Genomic DNA, 22,278 nt, shown 5'->3' on the forward strand with positions numbered 1-22,278 from the left:
CAAATTGAGCAGGCATTCTGTATGCGGGAACCCCACCGGCAAAACATCAGTGCACAAGTGCTACCATTTAGCATTGCAGATATTGTGTAGGACACAGCCAACAGCAATCACACATGGCATTTGCTGCACTGGCATCTAAATGGTGGATTTCACAGTGCCATTTTATCTTCAGTTTGCAGTCTTTCTGTGTGGGATATGATATACCACAGCAGGAAAAGATCAATAGTTACTTCAAAATAAGAGTGGATACCATATCAAAGTCATTATCAGGAAGTAATTTTCCAGCATTTTCAAATAAATTAATACCAGAATTCTTCAGTTCTTTTACAAAGATCTTCCTAGTACTGTCTCTCTTCCCACCTTCTCTTTTGCAACACAGGATTACACAACACTCATCCTGGCAGTGGCCTCAATACACTCTGGAGAGCATGTTCACTGGGTGTCAGATCACACGTCATGTTGCTTACGCCTGTTGTAAAGGTTATGTGTAGTAACTTAGAAAACTTACAATGACAATACTATTTTTTTTTTTTTTTAGTAGCAAAACAATAGGTCCCAATGACAACAGTAGAAGCCAACTAGCACGGAGAGAACTTAACTGAACTTCTAACTAAAATTATAGGCAGATTCCTTTGGCCTGTGTGCAGGAGATATGAGACCGTAAAATTTAAAGTGATAGCACAGTTTTTTCTCAATGCCCCACACTCATGACCTGTAAATTCATGAATTAACACTGTGCTATTGTTCAAACAATAGGAAGCTTCAGAGATGTTGAATCTTCTGTCAAGCTTTTGTCTTCTAATGGGGAGATCTCATCCAGAAATGCAAACCTGATTTTGAAAGAAAGCTGCTTTTCTTTAAAACTCTATGTCTGCAATTTGATTAGACTGCAGTTTTTTTCTGTGAGTTAGATCTTTGCTGTGCAGTGGCTGAAAACAAGTGCTGTTCTTAGGCACATTATGTGCCCAGCAGGCATTTACATATGGCCTTGGACATTAGAATCCAGTATTGGTCAGAACATGGAAGTAATCACCTGCAGCCTGTTTTTTTTTTTTTTTTAATCTCTTCTAAATAGCTAAACAGATTGCAATAGCCTTATAGGCAGGGAATAAAGAGTAGGCTAGAATAAAAATGTCTGTATAAATAAGAAATCAAATGAGATAGAGAAGCTAAGACACTAGCCTATGCAGGTTGTTCTTACTGAACATGTAAACGCCCTTTCCTCTAATTTCTTGGCAGTGTTGTTTGACCTTTCAAAGATGAACCTGGTGTCATCATGAATTTTTGGATGGCAGAAGCATTTATGGTTTGTTTTTAAGCGCAGCTCAGCCATTCTTTCACTGTGTGGCCTCAAACAATCAATGCTCTCTGCTTTAACTTATGTATCAAGTTAGACTGCTGTTAATTTTTGATAGAAAATTGTAGAATTCAATGCATTTATCTTTAAAGTAGTCCAAGTTTTATTATAGTCACATGTAGCTTTTCTCATAGTTGCTTAAGATACATTTAACTGTGCGTTAGCTAACAGCATCACATTAACTTGATATAAATAATCTTCTGCAAATGTGGCAACTTGGCAAACAAAAATTTAAATGAAGCCACTGAATGTTATTCTCATACCATTTAACTTAGTTAAGTGTAAAATAGATTCACACATACTGGGCCAATTTTTGTTTTACAAGGAGAACATATTGCACCAGTTTGCTGAATCACTACCAGCACTTTTATCTTCCTGTAAATTGTTCTTCTTTCTACTGTATCAAACTATAGTGAGAATACCATGGATGTTTTACTGGTCCATTAAAATAATAATCCTTAAATCTTATCTAGACAGCTCTTTAAGCTCAAATGGTAAACAACTGAGTGGACTAATGTCTGTTGTATAAAATCAGCATCTGATTTTTAAGCAAAGAAATAACTATGTACTAGTCACACACAGCCTGAGGTTATCTGAAATCTAATACTGAGGTCTGTGGGCCGTAGTGATTTAAAGAGTCTGCCACGCTGTGGTATACTGCAGATGTCACCAAATGTGTGAGTACAACAAACATTTGTTTTAAAAGAGAATTTTCATCTTTTCCTCATCTTCATGCCTTGAAACAAACATTTCTTACTGACAAATCACTTTCAGTCCCAGACCTCTTCTCAACCAGTTTTTATTTTCTACCACCAAGTTAAACATGAGCAGGAAGATGTTGCAAGGGTGGTTTGCACTAGAATGCTTCAAACCTAAAATTCAGACTGACAAATCTTTTGCCATATAGGAATCATTTACAGTTGAATTATTACCAAAGGCTGCTACCAGAAATTCCAAGTCCTAACTTAATGTTTGTCTTATTCATATTATCAGATCTTCTGGCTAGCCATGAACTTGAGCTTAGGAGTGCTGCTCAGAAGTGGCTTGCCCATAACTGGGCAGCAGCTGCCAGGGGAACTCACAGGACGCAGGAATTACTGCTGTATGCTGGGGCAAACTGCTGCTGCATAGTTCTTTAGAGTACCTTACCTCTGTGCAACCTGCTGGCTCTCCATTCCAGCTGAATTCTTGTTGGAGGATGAATTGCTGTCTCATATAGTAGTGCAATATTGATATTTTGCCTCTGAGTGTGTCAGTGACATATTTGCTGGGTCACTGCAGGTGCTGTGCAAGTAGGTTCCCCCAAAATTTGGAACTTCCTTGGAGGTACTAACTTGCACAGATGATATACTAACCTGGCTCTGCAGGAGGCAGCTTTCCACACCATCCCTGGACCGAGTCACTTCACACCTCACTGTGCTCATCAAGTGAGGATCGCTGATTATAGCACTTGAAAGCTGGTATGAAACCATCTTCTCTCTTCTTGAAACTCTCATATGTTGGATATGCCTTTTACCAGCTCTGTTATAGCCTGATCAGTTTATTAGCTTTTGAAAGTCTCTGCAAGCATTTAGGTGACACTTGCTAAAGTAAGAGCTAAAATCCCCGCAAGCATTCCTACCAAGTACACACAAACATCACCATCACCAAACAGGGGTACTGGACACGTACTAACCAGCATGTTGCTCTAACCAAAAGCATTGCACATCATGGATCACCCCTACAGAACCATTGCTTGTGCTTCAGCTCAGAGCAATCTCAAACCCCACAGTCTGAACAAAGAACACAGTTATAAGCAATGAAGGAGACAAATGGAGAGCTGCTGAGAAGAAGGTGAAAAACTGGAAGTGCGTTGTTTGTGAAAGGACCTCTGAGATGGAAAAGAGTGGGAAAATCAGTTCCTAGTCTGAAGGAAAGTTAGAAGGAAAAAAAGCTGTGGAGCAGAGGTGGAATTTGAGATTGGCTGGCAAAGAAACTGATCAACATGCAGAGAGGCACTGTACGAAATTTGAATTAATCTTGTAGTTCTACATTACGAATTGTGTAATCAAGTCTAAAGTGCCTTAAACTGAAGCACTTACAGGTCAATGCTTTTGCCAGCAAGCTTTTTGCTTCCCGTGGAATGGAATAATAGCAGCTCATCACACCTTGCTGATATAATAAAATTAATAATTTTAAAAGTACCCCAGAAATTATGAAAAATATAGAAAACTCAAAGTTAATATTTCAGCACTTTTAGTAGTTTACATCAGATAAAGCAATGTTCCACATCCCTTGAAGCTGGTAAAATTATTTTACAGCAGTCCTTTAACCATTGATTTAATTGTGCTGTACACTGAATTAAGTGGACACTCTTTCAGAAAAGTGGCAGGTTGCCATTACATCATAACACCTATACGGGCATGGCTCAAATCATATCAGGAAACCAAACTAAATTCTTTCATTTCAGTTAAGCAAGGAATTGTGAGGGTAGTTCAGCTACTGACGTGTCAGAATAGAGATACAGAAACACGCGGGTTTCTATGTAGGCAAGAGCGGAAAACCTTATTTTACTTAGTGGCTACTGCCACCGCGTGGCTACTGCGTGGAATTGACTGAAAGCCGCAAAATGCTGCTTTATTTTAAAATACCTCTGGGTAAACAAGTATTGTCGTATAAATACATTTCCAAGTGTGATTTTTTATGTGTGACATAAAGTTTAAAAAAAGTGAAAGTAAAGAAGGCTGATTAGTAAAGGGGAATATAAACCAAAGAGAAGCAGATATAAAAAGGATATTTCTGCAAGTCAGTGGAATAGATTTATCTAGTTTGTAGGTTAAGACTAAGTCAGTTGATAAAACAAATAAGCATGAAACAGTGTCAAAGCTCAAGGGAAAATAATTAATTAATTATGAGAAAAATATGTCATCTTACATCGTGACTTTTATCATCATTTATTTCCTTTTAGATGGTCATGACTCCTCTTTCTTTGGAGGAAAAAAAAAGCATACTCATATTACTTTGGTAGGAAAAAAGTCTTCCTAAGATATTATTATTATTATTATTTCCTAATACATATTTAGCTAAGATAATGCTGAAAAGCTTGAAAAATGCTGAAGTCTAGTCTTGTAAATGTGGGATACACAAGTGGGAGATGAATAAATACAGGTGTCAGAACTGTTCTCTTCACAGGAAGACCAGTATCCTGCATGTATTCAACAGAATCTAAATGCCCTTTTTCAAACACATGTGAATATATGAAAACAGAAAACAGTGGTAACAAAAACTTCTTAGATCACAGTTATCCATCATCAAAAGAATCTGATAGGGATTCAGCCTTTTTGCACATCACTTGATTTGAACTCAAGCAATATTTCACTGTGATAACGTGGCTAGTAGCATAAAGAAACCATTTGCCTACTGAACACATATACGAAACTTGAGCAAGGGCTGACCTTCTAAAATAACACAGTTTTTGCTCTATAGTTAGCTTAATACCTAAGAGGAAATTTAATTACAAGGAACCACGTAACAACATGGGTTCTCTTCAGACCTAGCTTCAATGGCTTATTGTTTTTTATATTATGTTGGGCTTGAAAAATACCATTACATGCCTTGGGCAGCACAATATTTAATTTCCAAAATTATATATCTTCTACTTAATTGTTTCCTCAGTTCAGAGGAACAGAAATTCCCCTTTATATACTCAGCGTGAAGTCTCCCTTATGAAAGTACTGGTGCTTTCAAAAGAACAAGCTGTCACTTAGTTCTTTGAGATCTGGTAACAAACTATGCAAAAAAAAGTCATCAGCTTCTTTTCATTTTAGATGCTGTTCATTTTCCACTTGACATTGTCATCCTCTGACATAGTTCAATAGTTGGTTACACAACTTTATCTCTCCTCAGGCTTGCAGGAAGATTAAAAAACCACCACCAGCCCTCTATATCTCTGATCATTTGATTAAGCGAGAAACTTCTGCTTTGTGATAAATACAGAATTATTACGACCATACTACCAACTATAATTGCAGTACACTTTACAAAGAAGATGTATCTGCAGACTTTTTATAGTTCATATATCCTAATGCATTTTATTTCTTTGATACATATTGGATATTGACACTTAACAAATTAGCATGCAGTACTCTTTCACAGAAATATTTTCATTAAAGCTGTAGAACTATTGAGTATTATTATTATTATTTTATTTTATTTTTTTTATTAAGGAGACGAGTATGTTTGCATACTGTGTCCCTCCAGACAGATTTGTGCTTGCCTATGCAGGAGGAATATGAGTACTTGTACTCAGTAGTTACAAAGTAATTTTATTTTCCTGGGAGGGACAGGGGGTTTCTTCCCCCCCTCCCCCGGTTTTCTTGTTCTGTAGCTCTTCAGCAACAGCCAACACCTTCTAAAATAAGAAAAGCTATAAAATGTGAAGCAAAACAGTATTTCCTCCCTTACCTGGTTTACCTTTCAAAGATCAATGATTTCTTTATTTTCTTAAACACTGATGTCAGTTTCCAACAGGACTGTAGCTTGCATTTTCATCCCTTTTTGCAGGTCTTTATGAGGGAATTGTTTCCGTATATTCATATATTTATAACAGTGGTTCAGAAGTATACACCTCATCTTGTCCATGAGCCAAGACCCTAAAAAAAGATCTTAAAAATATTTGGATATTAATTCCATTATAACCTGTGCAAGTTATGAACCTAAATATTGTGAAGAATATTGTTCACTGTGGTCACCAGAGTTTTCAAACTGTAAATGTATTTATGTTAGTATTTGTCATACTAATAATGTATCTGCAAGGAAGGCATTTATAACAAGCATAAACTAATTAGGGACACACAAACACTTAAAGAAGCATGTATGTATTTGGGCTTATGATTTTATCAAACTCTTTCATATTTTGGGGACTTCATGAACAGCTGTTGCAAACTGATGTTCCCCCCCTCCAGCTAAGGGGAAATATAGATATTTAATTTTAAGCTATTGATTATGCATGACCTTTCCTCAGGTGCTGCATACTTAGTGAGATCTCAGCTTCCCAGTGACTCGCACAAGCAAGATAATACAAGTGTAACAGTCAAATAATTTGTCTGATTAGGCAAAGTAGTTCACTATAGTTTTTCAAATTAAATATATCTTACAACATGCTATTACAGAGTAACTCTAAGGTTAATGTTGCTTTTATAAAAACTGACAAAACGGTAGAGCATAACAGAGCATTTGCAAGCCTGATAGATTTTAATAGCTAGTGCTTTTCAAGAAAATATGACTAAATTAATAGTATTGGGATGACTAGGACTGCTCAGACCTGTTAATAAGCAACTCAATTACCAGAGCCCTCCAGTCAAAGTGTTTGTTAACACAAACATAATGTTTCTATTATATGGGAGGACACTTTATTAAATATTTGCCTTTTTTGTGCTACTTTGATTTACGAGCCATTAAGGACTCGGAATAAAAGAAAAACACAACTCTGAGAAGCCTGTGGAAGTAACCGCAGTTTCTGCCAGCAAAACCCAGTTACAGCCAATGCTTATTTGCTTTCTTGATAAGAAAAACTTCATTTTGCAAACACCTTCAGGAACACGACTGGCCGCGCAGATGAGCTCTGCAAGCTTTTACAAGGACAATCTCCCAGTAAAACCCCCAGCGCAAGGCTCGAGTTGCAAAACCAGGACCTTCACCAACACCTCCGAGGTCTGGAGACTGTAAAGAAACTCCGTGCTCTTAACACAGCCCCCAGGACCCCGGTCCTGCTAGGGATTCACAACCAGCAGCAACTTACGCGAGAACACGGAGCGGCTCGGCGCGGCTCAGAGCGGCCGGCCCGCACGACCCCGGGCAAGCCCCGCGCCCCGCAGCGCCCTTTCTCCGGAGGCCTCCGCCCGGCCCGCCCAGCTCCTGCGCCCTCGGCGGGGAGAGGCTAGAGCGGCAGAAGGGGCGGGCCGGCCCGCCCGCTGCCCTTTTCTGCGGGAGCGGTGCTGTGGCAGCTGGGACGCTGCTGGAGCTCAGAGCACTTTGGTCACAGTAGCGCCGGTGAGTGCTCAAAGTGTGGGTATTGCAAGCTTCTTGAAAACTACACCTGCTTAGTAGAATATCTACAGCAGCTGTGAAGCAAATTAAATTCTGGTGAAGCTTTTGAAGCACCTTGTAGCTTCTTCCTTGCACACAAACATTTCTATTGCTATAGAAAAAACTCAAATGTGCTTGCCTGATTGAGTGAAGGTAAGTTATGACTTATATTATCTGGAAGCCAGGCCAACTGTGTTCCTCTTGTATCTTGTTTGCTTCTTAACATAATGTGAATATTACTTTTTTTTTTTCTTTCATTAATGTGTATAGAAGATAGCAGTACGTGAACTGTTACAGCAAATGTGTTGATCCTGTTGTTGGATTTGCTTGTTTGGGTAACAAGCTGTAATTTTTAGGTCACCCTGCAGCTTGGGGTTTTTCATATAGATAAAAGTTTGCAGGGTTGGGGCCTTAAAGATTACATACATAAAAATTATACGCATAAAGATTACATAGTGGGATACATGGAGAAAAAAAGAGACTTATTGTATTCTTTGAGATAGCTTATTCCTCTTCTAAAAGAGTGTGTCTCCTTGATGGGAGTAATTGCATAGCAAGCCTTGAAATCATGCTGCAAACTTGTACCAACTTGTGCTTTGAGGAAAAAGGTATAAAAAATGGTGGCTTGCTTGGTGGTGTTCCCCCCCCACCCCCCAGCCACCTTTGCTGCATCAGAAGATAATTAAATTAATTGCTTAATTTGAAACTCTCTGAGGTCTGTGGAAGCACATGTGTGACAATGGCTGACAAAGCAAAGGAAGCTTCAGGATTGGTGCTTCATTACGACTTAATGCACTTCAGCTGAAGTGTAGGGTCTGATATGCGCAGCCTGGGAAGCAGTATAAAATGTGTGCCTGCAGTGAAGAATGCTCTTATAAATGTTTCCTTTTTTTGTGTCTACTGTTTCTTCTTTCAGACAAACTTCCTTTGATCCTGGCTGTGATAAAGGTTAGTACTGTTAAACGCAAGTCAAACTGAAGAGATTACGATGTAGAGTGAGTTGTCTCATTGTAAGTAGAAAGCTAATAGCAATTTTACTCAGACTTGATCACTGTAACTGGCTGTAAGGTAAGTTAGCTACACTTAAAGCCTTATAAAAACTCATTTTGAAATGTACAAGCCTTGCTGTTCTCTCTGAACATTTACTGAGTACAAAGACCTGAGAGCCTGAGGTGTGTATATTTTATCTTGTGGGCATGAGGTTGTGTAATCAACACTGTGTGTCTGTGTTCTGAAGATGAAGCCGGTGTGCTCTGTAGCACATCCTTGTAACCCTGATGGGGGCATTTGCTGGTGTATCTACTGCATGGTGTGCAGCTGGCAGGCAGGTCGGAGGAAGGAGGTTGTTGGTACTTTCAGGCCTTTAGTTAACACAAACATTTCAGTGTAATGCATTTATCTTGGAAAACAAGTCTCTGGATAGTGCAGAAATACTTAAACTCCCTATTGCTCAAATGATAGTAAGTGAACAAAAACAGTGGAGAATTGTCAATTGAAAAATGCTGTAGGAATTGGCTTTTATGTTTTTTAACATCATTATGATTCAGTCCTAAAGTCAGTTATTCTTACTCCTCTTTGCTACAGGGAACTTTACTGTCTGTTAATTAGTAGGCTGCTGCTGATGAGTTGCATTTCAAAGGACTGTAAATAAACCACTACAGCCAAATCTTCTCAATATAATTTGCAAGCAGAATCTGTCAAGAAGGACATATCTGCAAGTTATAGTGGAAACTGAGAGTATTAGAATGTGAAGTAACTGTGTGTGGGGTTTTTTTTTTTTTGCTAATTCACCTGTGTGTGAGAGGAGTAGAATAATAGAGTAGCAATTCTGTAAGGTGCAATAGCTTTGATCAGTCTCTCAGTTTCCTCTTGATACAGGCAGAGAACTGTTTTTATTTTTACTTTATTCTTTAAAAGTCATTAAGTCATTTTTTTTTTTGTGGTAAGGTTAAGCATGATTCACATATTACACTTCAGCTTTCCTGAATTTAACCTCTCTGTAACAAATCCTTTTGCCATTAATCCTAATGCTTTTTATTTGGGGTTGTACACTATTGTGGCTGTAGAACTGCAATCAGAGAAAAGAGGAAACCGTGTAATGGCCCAGAAGAAGTGGTGACTGTTTTATATGGGAGTGACTTGTTGCTTGCTAGTGGCTGAGTTCTGTTGATTGGTTGTTTGTTTAGCAAAACAGATGATTTATTGTGCAAATACTTGGCTGAGGATGGATATAATTGCTTATTGATCTTCAGCTTGAGTATAGAGACAGTTTTTCTTTTCCTTTCTAAGAGTTGCTTGTTACTGATTCATTAGTTTAATTATGTGTCTTCCTTAGGTGCTTTTTTTTAGTATTGTTCATTTTTGAACTACTAATGATATGTGCTCAGCTTTCCAGACTAGCTCCCTTTTTCCTTCTCTTGGCCAGGCTGTCAGATCCATGAGGGCACGACATATTATTTTATGCTTTTGTAACAGGTACTGTTTTAGAGCCAAAGGAGACATCTTAACCTGCTTATATGAGGAAGTTATAGGCATCCCTTGGATTTCCCTTTTTCCTTCCTGTACATTCAGATTTTGTAACCTTGTCTTTCTTGCTCACTGTGATTGGGATGTGGCTTGTTTTGAACAGGTCTTGGCTGAAGGCTGAGGTGGTGTGTGCATGTTGTAAAAGGGGGTGAGGAGGCACAGTGAGGTGCTAGCTGAATTGGGGGCAGCAGATGAGTGATTGTAAACTTCTGTTTTTGCTTATTGCAAACTACAGTTTTAAATATATTCTCCCGTATTATGAAAAGGTTTTTACTATGGTATTTGAGTTAAAGTTTAGAATTCTTTAATTTGAAATTAAAGAATGATTTCTTAAAGTTTGACTTCTCTAGACTGTTGACCTATTGTATTGTTTTGTTTACAATGACACTTTAGGAGATATCTTCTGAAAAATACAAAATTAATCTTTAACCACAGAGTGACTGATGTTATAAGAGTGCTTTCCATCTTCATCTTTTGCTGTGTAAGTGGAACACATGGTGTTGTAGCATGTTACCAGATTAAAGGAGGAAAGGGACTTTTCCAGGCAGCTGAGTAAGTGTTGTTTGAGGAAGGCTAAATTTAAATAGAGAAATTACTGTTCTTTATAGGATCTAGCCCCTATCATTGAGCATGCATAGAGAAAGCTACTCTTCTACAGTTAACCCTGTTTAAACAGGAAAAGGTGTTTTAAGAAATTCCTACTCAGTACGGTACTTCTTTCAGATTTGGGGCTTTTTCATTCTCTTCATCTCTGCTTCTTCCTATTCTGACAGCTTTTGAGTCAGCTGAGTCTGCCAAATAACATTTTGTGTTTCATTTTAAATCCCTACCACATCCTCTGCTACTTAAACTAGAATACTAACCTACTCTTTTTCTTCTCTCTGCGGTATGCAGCCTTATCTCTTCTGGTAGCAACTTGTTTTGAAGATTTCACTGATATGTATTAAAGCTGTTTTAATGCCATTGTAGTGCTGAATCTTAGTCCTTATCTTCCTATAGGCTTCCTTAACTTATGAATAAAATCATGTTGATGTAAATTTGTGACAGTTTGGAGAAGTGTTGGAACTAGAAGGAAAAGCTTACTTTAACGAGAAGTAAAAGATACTATCACAATGTTATCTTGAATATTTGGGAGGAGGAGTTGAATGTGGTGTGTGTGTGTTTTTTCCAGTTCAGCCCCCTCTCATCTCTGATTTTCTTCTATTTACTGGTGTAAGTTTGCCAAGGAGCTGTGTTGTTGAAGTACAAATGTGGCATTTTCCTGGATATTGTGGTGTTTTAGCACTGAATGTATGAGAACTTTGGAAAAGTTAAGATTGATGACTCTGAGAGTGTGCAAGACTAAGGGCATGCCTTGTCTTCATTTGCTTTTTAGATATCAGAGCTCAGTCTGAAGTAGCTTTGTGCTTTTTCTATCTTTGCATCCATATGCGATGTCGGGGAACTTCATAACCTGATACTAGTTATCACTTGGTGCAAAGTGGGCATGGCTTTTCCAGAAGACAAACCTACTTGCCTGGTGTGTGTTCCATTAGAGCTGATAACCCACTTCTTGTGCCTAAGGATTGAAAGGAGGTTTATCTCTGTTTTCCTGGCCTTTTGGACATGTAAACGCTTTTTCTTGCTGGCTAAGGTGTTCTGTAAACAACGGTACAACTGTAAGCCTTGCATTCTGCTAAGGAGAGAAACAATTACCACAGCTTTTTTGAAGACAGGATTGTGGCAGAGCAAAACATTAACAAACGAATGCTGAAATTAGGGCTCATATAACTGTTTTGGGTTGTACTACCTACATATTTTTCATGTATGCTGTTCCCCTAATGAGAGTGTGACAAGCAGGGATGTTGTTTGAATAATTGACTCGAAGTCCAATATCCAAATGGAAGAGTTCTAAGGAAAAGTCTTGTGCTTGTCTGCAACAAACATACATATTTATTTGTTTGTATCTTTATACCAAATTCCCATTCTTTTGCATGTATAAAATCTATTTCTGACATGTGACAACTTTAGCTTCCCTGCAGAAAGAAGAACTTGTTACTTGGGAATTATTTGTCATACATGGAGAAATAGACATGAGTTGTGGAAACTGAAGGCACTCTGTAATGATGCAGTTTGAAGCTGTGATTAATAAGAGTGGGCTTGGTACTACTAGCTGTGTAATTCCTAACTGCTGTGGACCTTTATACATGAATGAAACATGTTTTAAGGTGCATCTGTCCTGTGCCAGATATTTAAGGGACTTGGACTTTTTTTTTTGCGGGGGGCGGTGGCAGGGGGAAGAGAACAGGAGAGTTGTAAGCAAAAGAAATTTAAAAAGCAATGTCAAAATGTTCTGAGAGAAATAACCCTCCCCAGTGGATGAAGGCATCCGTCTACTGTCTCTACTCTTGATGGCCTGAAACATGGTATCTGTGAACATTCTTGCAGAGTCTGGCAGTTACCAGAAGTACACCTTACCTTTAGCTTCTGCAGCTGGGAATGCTGTCTTCTCATGCATGCTTTTGTTCTAAACATGTTTTTAAATTTCAGTGTTCAACTGACTTCTACAGATGAATGGTGACCTGTAATGTAAATGTTTGTATTTAATTGTCTGTAACTCTTACTTTATATAGATGGAGCTGCCTGGTCTTGCTTTTGCTGTTTGGATGTTTATTTGCTTCTGTGCATCTGTGGATGGCTATCCGAATGGAAAAGTAAGAGAAGCCTGCACTAGCATGATACCTTGTCATGGTGGCTCTCCACAACTGTCACCTGAACACACAATTACAGTGGATGAGACCAAATTTAAACCAGGGGACAAAATAGAAGGTATTGTGTCAGTCATAGCTGAAGAGTTTAATTTACTGTTTCTTTGTGTTATAGGATGACTTCACTCAGCTATACTTGATTTATCTTGTTGAATCTTGTTCATGTGATCCATTTACCAGTCATTCAGTGCCTGAAAAATGAGTTTCTGGTGGTTATTGAAATATTCCATTTTTTTTCTCTGGAGAATATTTCAACTTCCTTTTATTTTTCTTCTTATTTCAGTTCATCTGTCTGGACCAGAATTTGAAGGATTTTTCATACAAGCCCGGGATGCAGATCACCTGGATAGCCCTGCAGTTGGTTCTTTTGTGTTAGCTGATCGGAGACTTTCTCAGCTTCTGACATGTGGCCGTACCAAGGTATAGTGTGGTGTCTGAAAATGGGACATCAGGCACTAAGGGGTCTGTACTCAACCATGTCTGTAATAGGACAGAGCTAAGCAATGTAATCTTCTTTGAGCTCAGAGCATCTCTAAGGAAGTTGGTCTAACTTGTGGTATGGAGGCCACAATTCACTGCAGCTCTGTCAGACTATTCTTACATTCTTATTAATCATTTAAACTAGCCTTGTGGTAGAAGACTATTGACTCCTGCAGGAAGATGCAGCACTCATAACAACTTTTATTTGTGCACAATGAATGTAGTGTATTCCTGGTTATTTTACTTAATATGACAAAAAGGAGAGCATGTTCTATTCACTCTGAGAAGAAGAGTCATCAATCATTTTTCTCTGTCCTTAACAAGCATGAGAAATGTTTTACAGCAAGGAAAGTTTAGGTCAGTTATTGTGGCAAACAAACACTAGAATAGACTATTTTCTTTAGTGTTGCTCTGTCAGTTACTGTTAATGGAGCCTTCCTCGTAACAGGTTAGATCACAATCTTCAATATCCATTTTGCCTCCTGCAAGCAAGGTGAACTGTGGGTGGTGTTTCAGCAACCCACTTGAACTTAATGAACATGTATTGTCATCTGATCTGGTGTGGACAAAGATCTCAATCTGCCTAGATATATTTTATCTTCTCTCCACTTCTACCACCTGCTCCCCAGTGGCATCCAATTAATGCATTCATCAATGCCATAAAGCTATGGGGATGTCTGAGTTGTGCCCTCTGTGGTCTGGGGACTTAGTTCAGTGCTGTGTCTGATCTGTTTGTCTTGTGCGAATAAGTCACTGACCCCAAGACTGCTTTTGGTTTTGGTCCTCTGGAATACTAGTTCTGTTCTCGCTGTACAGTCATTGTGTTGTCCTTTCATGCTTTTACTGTCAAAAAATTGAACATCATCATACCATTTCTGCATAAATGCTGCAGGGACCTCTGTCTCATTATTGGAGTCTTCTCTGGTTTGTAAGACCTCTAGTTGCTCCTTTGAGTCTTAAAGTTTGTTAGTATATGTAAATTTCAGTGGTAGATTTCATTGGAGTTAATGATGACTGACTGGGGAAGCAGTGGCACTGAGTCTGTGCTGTTTAATGGTGCAGTGTCTGTTTAGGATTGAGCTGCAGCCTGTGATGGCTGTGTTAGCTGAAATCTCCTTAGTGCATATCCACTGTGTTGCTCTTGAATATGTGTGTGTTTTCAGAATTCAGCTGTCAGTCACACAAGTAAAGCAAAAAAGAAATACGTAAAAGTTTATTGGCTTGCTCCTGGAGATGCACCAAAACGTGTACAGTTTCTGTAAGTACGTTTACCATTACTTCTAGTTTATTAAAATGCAAATAAAGCACACCTGTATGATCATCTATGTCAAATATTGGCCATCAGCTGAAAAGTATTCTTGGTCTAATGGACTGAAAAGTTGACACTTCTTGCTTGCTGCAGAGTCTACATTAATGTAGTCTGTTTGTTTGTTTGCTTGTTTTTGAAATGTTGGAGATCATTAGTTTGTGTGTTGTGTTTTTTTGTTGTGTGTTTTTTTTTTTTTGTGCATGGCGGGGAGTCAGTAGTAGAAGGGGATTCAGAGTCCAGCTTCTCAGTTCTAGTTAACTGCTCACTTGTCATGCCTGTAATATACAATGTTGAGAATCTTCTTCTGTGCTTGTACCTAACAAAATGGTATGTATACCCTCTTGTTATATTGCTGCCTTTTTGGGAACTAATGGATAAAAGTTATGCAACTGTTCTCTGAGGTTGTAATCTGTGCCACAGGCATGAATGTTCTTCATAACCAGTAGAACATGCAGTAATACATCTTAAAATTATTTTTCCAATGAAATTTCAGATAATTTCCTACTTTAATACATAAAATGTGTTAAGGGTCTGCATAAAGATGGTGGGTTTACAAATAAGTTGTACAAGCTATAGAAGTGGTTCCTTTTTCTGTTTTAAAGTAGCAAGCAGCTATTGATCTATACAATAGTGACTGTGTGTGTGTTGTGTTTAAGAGCCACAGTTGTGAAGAAATACAGGACTTTCTGGGTGAAGATTCCCGGTCCCATTGTTTTTCAGCCTAATGCACCATCCCCAACAACACCCTTGGGTGCAACATCAGAGGCTGTATCAACTTCATACCCTGTTTCCTACTTATCAAAGCCAGTAAGTAATTATAAACCTGAGTAATTCTGTCTTTAATGCTTGTGATCAATGGAATTTAATGAAATCACATCGATACACCCTATTGACAAAAGGGAGAGATGATGGATGAGTAATTTGGATATCAAAGACCAAGAATATGGACAGCTACACTGTTGTGTTAGTTGAGCTGCCTAAACTTGTGTGGGTTACATTACATTTTGTGGTAGCATGCATGGGTCAAAAGGTTGATATAACATTTAGAACTTAATGGTCAGAAAATATTATGTATGTCTGGGAAGAGAAATGGGAAAAGATTTGCTCTGATCTTGACTAGTAACTTCCTATTTAGTAACTGCAGGCTCAGAAACTTCCTTCAATGAGTTACTGTGTTACTGGCTTCCATTAGTCATAGAATTGTAGAATGGTTTGGGTGGGAAGGGACCTTGAAGATCATTTACTTTCAACCCATTGCCATGGGCAGGGACAGCTTCCACTAGACCAGGTTGCTCAAAGACCCAAGCAGCCTGGCCTTGAACACTTCTGGGAATTCAACTTGAGTAAAAGTACAGCTTGGAGCTCACCCCTATTTTACCTGCCAGTCCTGGGGTAATTGTCAGGATGGGTTAAGAGATTGGCATGCAGACATAGATGGCATTTCTTTGCTGTTCCTTGTATGCTTTCTGCTAGAATGGGATAGAAAGGGAGGAAGAAGAGGGAAACTCTCATTGCTTCTGACTTGTTTCTTTGCTTACTTATCTAGTTTAATACATCTGATTGTGGAAGTATGAAGTTCTGCATTAGAAACCCTTCAAACTGTGATCCTGAAAGTGCTTCCTGTTTTTTTCTGTCCTTCCAACAAGAGAAGAGTTCAGTACTTATTGAAATGAGTGGTCCAAGTGAAGGATATTTAGCATTTGCATTGTCCCATGACCAGTGGATGGTGAGTGTCCTATTCTACTACTTTAGATGCTTTTGTGATATTAGTAAAGTTTGAATGATACTCTAGCAAAAGATGCAAATGGAAAACTGAAATGCTGATAGATGTCAAACAAGGTAACGTTCCTCCCATAGTGCTGGGAGTGCTCCCAGGCTGCCCTTTATAGGTGGATTTTCAGTTTTAGCTCACGCCTGACTATTTGCAGTAGAATTTCCCTGGAGATACGTGTTGGCAGAATGCAACCTGTCTGCACAGTAGCTGACTGGAATTGCTGGTGGGAGCAGTCTTGCTTTGTTACCCAGACAAAAACTCTTGCCTATCAGAAGCCAAGTTGCTACGCTTTCTGAAAACCGTTTGTACAGGAGTGACTCCATTCTATCTTAAAGTGTTTAGAGATCCTTTTTTCTAATTGGTGTTAAAATGGACAATGCTGTTGACAAATGCATAATCCATAAAATAACTGTTACACAGAGGAGATGCTGTCTATATTAGCATTGTTTATATTAGCATTTATGTCCCTAGTGCAAGAACACTTGGTTCTTAACACTACTTGGCTTTCCTCATAGCTATAAAGACCAACTTTTAACTAAAGAGGGTGTTTAAATGGCATAAACATCCATGTCTATCTTGTCTGGCTAATTCAGTACATTCTAAATAATTAAAAAAACTTCTGATAACATGGTTGTTACCTTCAGAGGGAGGGTATATCATGATGTGCCTTACTGTGTGTCATCTGTTTGACTTAATGTGGTTCCCATGTAATACTGATGTGTTTGAAAGCTGGGAAGTAATAACTTGACAGCTAGAGAATTCTGTCTTGGGTCTTGTTGCATATATTAAATCAATAAATGAATTTGGAGACTGATTTTTATTGGGCTACAAATATTTTTACATTTAAACTCTCCAGGGTGGTGATGATGCGTATGTGTGTGTTAGTGAGGACCACCATGTACATGTAAGCACTGCCTGTTTGAAGGGGCGAAGTCCTCCTGTTCTGGATTCAGAGGTACATTTGAAAATAACTTAAGACACTTTTGCAAATGTGGGTTTGAAGTAATGAATGGTTGGCTGCTGCTTTGTGCTTTTATTTGCACAGCAGCTATAAATGGTAAGATGAATACATAATTCTTGAAGGTGAAATTAGTTTGGCTCTTTCTTCCCTGGAAATGTTACTTTTGGAAGTTTAAAGTTGGTTTTTAAAAGTCAGTCACATGATAGGAGCTTACTCCATTGAGGAACTTTGTGTCCATTATTACTCCATCCCTTTGGTAGGGCTGCAGTTGCAATCAATATATCTTAAAGGCTGGAAGGGAAGGGGAGATTGTTATGAGCTGGAAAAGTTTGTGATAATAAGTCCAACACTTATGTTATTGTGTTGACTTATTGACATACCTTCTAAATTGGTATGCGAGAGATTTTCATTCCCCTCAATCATTGCTGTTCTTTCATTGTGTACCACTGATACTCTTGTCTTTTGCAGGGTGACTTTTAAGCCAATTACCCAGTGTTTTCAGACTGGGAGAGTATTGAATGTCTTGTGTTTCACAGAATGCTCTTGAAGATGTATCGTGGAGACTTGTGGATGGTGTTCTTCAATGCTCCTTCAGAAGGAATATTCGTCTTCCTGCTTATAAAGGGAGATTTGATCTGGATGCGAGTTACTACATCTTTCTGGCAGATGGGGAAGCTAGTGATGGTAAACCTGACTTGCATCTGGTTGCCTTTCTTTGAACAGCTCTAAATGAGTTAGTAACCTGTATGTAAGATATGGCTTAGCTGAAAATTAGTGTCTGAACTAAGGACTCTGTTTTCCAAGTTTGAGGTGCTTAGTCCAGTCGTCTTTACAACCTCTCTGGATCATGGCTTTGCTTTTGGAAGTTCGTCTTACTCCTATATGTGTGTTGCATGCCCACTTGATGTGAAGAACTGTTAGCTTCTTGAGAGCTGGCCACATATTTTCGAAATGGAGACTAGCATCAAAGGGAATTAATTATTCTTCACCTCTTGTGTGTGTTGTGCAGAAGGCTATTTTCTGTAGAGGGATGAGTTGGTTCTTGTACATTAAGTGTGCAAGACACCTTAGGTTCAAATTTTGATTCACAGACTTCTTACCATATTGTATACCAGCAGTTCAGTCTGCATGACTATGCTTGGTGGTCACAACAAGGCTTGAAATAAAGCATGAGCACATTTTACAAGTGCAGTGGCTTTCATCAGCCATACATAAACCACTTTATGTCACTGCTTAGGTGGATTAATGCATAAACATAGTCGTCAGCCTCTGATCACCAATGGAATGTACAATGTCACAGGCCTTCCTCAGGATATTGGAGGTTCCCGATCCCCACGACTTATCAAAGCTCATGGTAAGCTGCAGCTTCTAGTTTTGTTTTCCAGTTCTAGACTTGCTGAGACTGGAGAGTTAGGTTTTCCTCATTATTGCAGAGTAGGTATTTCCTCTTGTCTTTCTGGCACTCAAGTTATAGATACTTTTGGCTGGCAAGATCTGAGACTGTGAAGAAAGAGCAAAGATTTTAATTTTTCATTTGAAGAACAGTGTTTATAAGATTCTTTTTACTCAGGAAAGTGAACCTGCATTTGTCTTTTCCCTTAAATTCATAATTACGACCTGTATCTGTTTACCTTTTTCTCTCTGGCTTGATTTGACCTAGTTGTGTTGTTGGTTTAATTCTCTTTGAAATAGGGAAACCACTCGGCTGACAGTCCAGAGCCATTCAAGTTAATGAGAATATTTTCTCTCACAGTACTGAACTGTAAAGCAAGCCCATGAGAGAACTATCTCTCATTCTTTGTGAAACAAGTTGTTACAAATGTCACCTTCCATTCTCTGATGTCGAAGCTGTTGGCAGAACAGCATCTCTCACCAGTACGTACTGACTGTACTGGTGCACATGAAATGTGTGGTAGCCAGAACTGCTTTGTGCTGTGTGGGTACAGTGTGGCTCTTATATATGGACATCATCTGCCTTCTAGCAAGATAAATGCTAGCAAGTTGTAGCCTGAACCAGGTGATTAAAAATTACCACTCATATGTTCTGACCATATGTGCATCAACTAAACTATTACCTAATCTTTGAAGCTGTATTCATAAGCAGCTAAATTATTCGCGTTTACATGGTGTGTTTGTTTGTGCATGTTTGCTTGCTTGTTTGTTTATTTATTTATTTATATTTTCAGGAGCACTAATGTTTGTTGCTTGGGTTACCACAGTTAGTATTGGTGTTATTGTTGCAAGATTCTTCAAACCTGTCTGGTCTCATTCATTTCTGTTTGGAAAGGAGATGTGGTTTCAGGTGGGCAAAGTCTCTCCATATTTCCAGTTGTATTTTCTAGCTTCATTGTAAGCAGAATTATAAACCTGCTGGATCCAAGAAACACGAGATTAAGCTTAGTGTGATTTTTATCTTTCTTTAATCTCATAAAATGGAACAATTACAAAGCAGAAGTTCACCTGCTTTGCTGGTAAAAACAAAGCCTGAAGAGGACACTAGGTACATATTTAACTGTAGATCTGTTGAATGTATTTTAATGGTGTATTAAGAAAGCTGTAGCATTTCTAAAAGAAAACTGAACTTCTCTAGGTGCATCGTGTGCTTATGTTGACTGCGGTCATGCTTACAAGCATTTCTTTTGTGCTACCTTTCATATACCGAGGAGGTTGGAGCCATGTAAGTGTGTGCTTTTTTGTTTTGTTTGTTAACTGAAATGTAAAGGTTGGACCAAACAAATGAGAAAGAGGTCCACTGATGACTAACTTGTTAGAACTATTGTCAAGGAAATTACTGTGAAACCTACCCTAAGTAGGCTGATTTCAAATCCTAGCAACACAGAAGAGGAGTGTTTCCTCCTTTAACTGCGATTGCAAAACTTTAATACTTTCCTTCCTTCCTCTTTCCTCCAAATAAAGTCCTTGCTCACAGTTGCTTTGCATACTAAATCAGTAGTCTCCACATTTTCTTAAGAGAACTACAATTTTGGAGGGGGGTGCAGAAGGGTCAGCTGAACTTTTAACATGGTAAATCCTCTGGGAATAAGTGTTGTTATGAACTTGGATTTGAGTAACTGTATCCAGTGATTACACTTAGCCTGGTACATTAGTATACCTCTTGCTGTCAACTGTGTAATATTTGGTGCAAGGTAGTATCAGAAATTGGGAAGTCTAGAGAGTTTGAGTTAAAGGTGGGAGAAGAATGTGGTCACAGGTGTGAGCTAGGAAATGGGATAGAATGTTTTAGGGTTAAGAATAGAACAGATAGGGTGGTGGGGAGACCAGTGCTGGGAGGAGTTATGAAATAGGCCTCTGCTGAAGACACAGGTTTGAAGATGAAGAGGTTGGAGCATAACTTCTGTAGTCATATTGATCTCAGCTCTTCAGCTAGTAGAATTTCCCAATACAGCAAAACGGTGAGACAAACCCTGGACAGATTTACTAATATCTCATGCTGCCAAGGTTAACCATCTCCATCTAACTGCAGGGCAGGTTAGTGTGTCCTGTCACATCTGCCAGTCTACACACAGTGTTGCTCTGCCATTGTAACTTACTAATAAAAGTGTAAATAGAATTATCAACTTCTTGGTGTTTTTCCTGTGTCTTTATATAGATGTGATATTGAAAAAAATTGTCCTGTGTTTAGGAAGCAGGTTTTCATCCCTATCTCGGCTGTACTGTGATGGCTCTGGCAATCTTTCAACCATTGATGGCAGGCTTCAGACCATCTCGTCATGCACCAAGGTACTCATAACTAACTCATTAAGTTACAGCCACAAGAATTAAATAACCCTGTTTTTTAAAAATATTTTCTGTAGTACATTGAAAATCTATGTTTAAGTAGGTAAAATTGTCCTTTGATTGTATTTTTTTTTCCTCCAAACTATATAATCAATAAAATTGTTTTTGCTGTTTTGTAGGAGGCAATTGTTTAACTGGTTTCACTGGAGTACTGGTACAACAGCTAGAATACTAGCTGGTAAGTAGGAATAATAGTTGTAACTCCCTTTTAAGTGATTTAAAGGAACTTTGTTCGTTGCCTGCGCTATTGCTTGTCTGAACAATCGATGGACATCCAGTCCAGGTATCTCAGAAGATTCTTTTTCTTGCTGGCCATCTTCTGTGTGAGTTTTAAGTGGCTATCAGATATAGCTTTAGGGAGAAAAAGTGACTATGTAAAACCACAGAGATTACAGACAAATCTGAAGGATTTCTGTAATGAGGACCTCTTCTTATCTGGAGTGATTGCTTTTTGTCTTGGAAGATTTGAGGACAGTGTTCTTACAGTAACACAGTTCAAGGTTATTTAATGGGAGAGGGAAACTCATATAGAGAACCAGAACCTGGGCTTAATTCTGTCAGTGGTGACAAGTTTCCCCAGGCAGCTTAAGCACACAAGTTGGGGTGACTGTGGTCTTGCTGGTAGTCACAAATGCTCATGTTTGTGTGACAGGGGTGTGAGACAAAACTGAGCAGGATGAAAACTATCTTGGCCTCCTCCTTTCCTCCTTACCTTCCCCCTCACGCTGGCCCCCAAACCCCACCTTTTAGCTGCATGAACTCCTTTAACCTCATTCTCCAAGCAGTTGTATGCAGTTCATGGGGAAATCTATTGCTAAAGGTGTTGAAAGCATTTTTTAACTACCTCGACACAGTACAATTTGTGTTTTTATCTTGTTTTTACTGACTAGTGGTGACTATGTTCTTGGGAATGGATCTACCAGCACTTGACCTACCAGACCCATGGGACACCTATACAATGATTGCTTTTGTAGCTTGGCATGTTGGTATTGATGTTCTTCTGGAAATACACAGCTACTGTCTCATACGTAAAGGTACAAACCCAACAGAACTCCTATTGTTACGTTGCTTGCTGAGCATTGTAGTATGCAAAAAGTGTAACAGTAAACTGAATTTCAGGAGGTGTTCTTTGACCTCTGACTTGTAAGCTGAAGGTAATATCTCTTGAGTAATGGTGTCATATCTTCTGTACAAACTTTAATATGGGAGTAAGCCAGTTTTCAAGACCAAAGTGTTGACGAAAGAATGGTTTTGTGCCTT

At 38.7% G+C, this 22,278-nt stretch overlaps 1 protein-coding gene across 3 annotated transcripts in view; it reads left to right on the forward strand.

Annotated features, from left to right (window-relative positions):
* The window catches only part of FRRS1 (ferric chelate reductase 1), a 28,362-nt gene that overhangs the window by 2,308 nt on the left and 3,776 nt on the right, over positions 1–22,278 (forward strand). Inside the window, exons 1-15 of one of the 3 annotated variants that reach the window (XM_065842335.2) lie at positions 7,326–7,387; positions 8,340–8,371; positions 12,562–12,757; positions 12,980–13,116; positions 14,340–14,434; positions 15,142–15,292; positions 16,032–16,211; positions 17,116–17,214; positions 17,757–17,904; positions 18,458–18,574; positions 19,407–19,522; positions 19,811–19,897; positions 20,864–20,961; positions 21,138–21,196; positions 21,909–22,052. In XM_065842335.2, coding sequence (XP_065698407.2) covers positions 12,562–12,757; positions 12,980–13,116; positions 14,340–14,434; positions 15,142–15,292; positions 16,032–16,211; positions 17,116–17,214; positions 17,757–17,904; positions 18,458–18,574; positions 19,407–19,522; positions 19,811–19,897; positions 20,864–20,961; positions 21,138–21,196; positions 21,909–22,052 — 1,627 coding nt within the window. In that variant the 5' untranslated portion in view covers positions 7,326–7,387; positions 8,340–8,371. The other 2 variants (XM_071810380.1, XM_071810381.1) reach the window with 2 other exon arrangements.

The sequence above is a fragment of the Patagioenas fasciata genome, chromosome 6 (genome assembly GCF_037038585.1).
Source record: "Patagioenas fasciata isolate bPatFas1 chromosome 6, bPatFas1.hap1, whole genome shotgun sequence".
NCBI lineage: Eukaryota > Metazoa > Chordata > Aves > Columbiformes > Columbidae > Patagioenas > Patagioenas fasciata.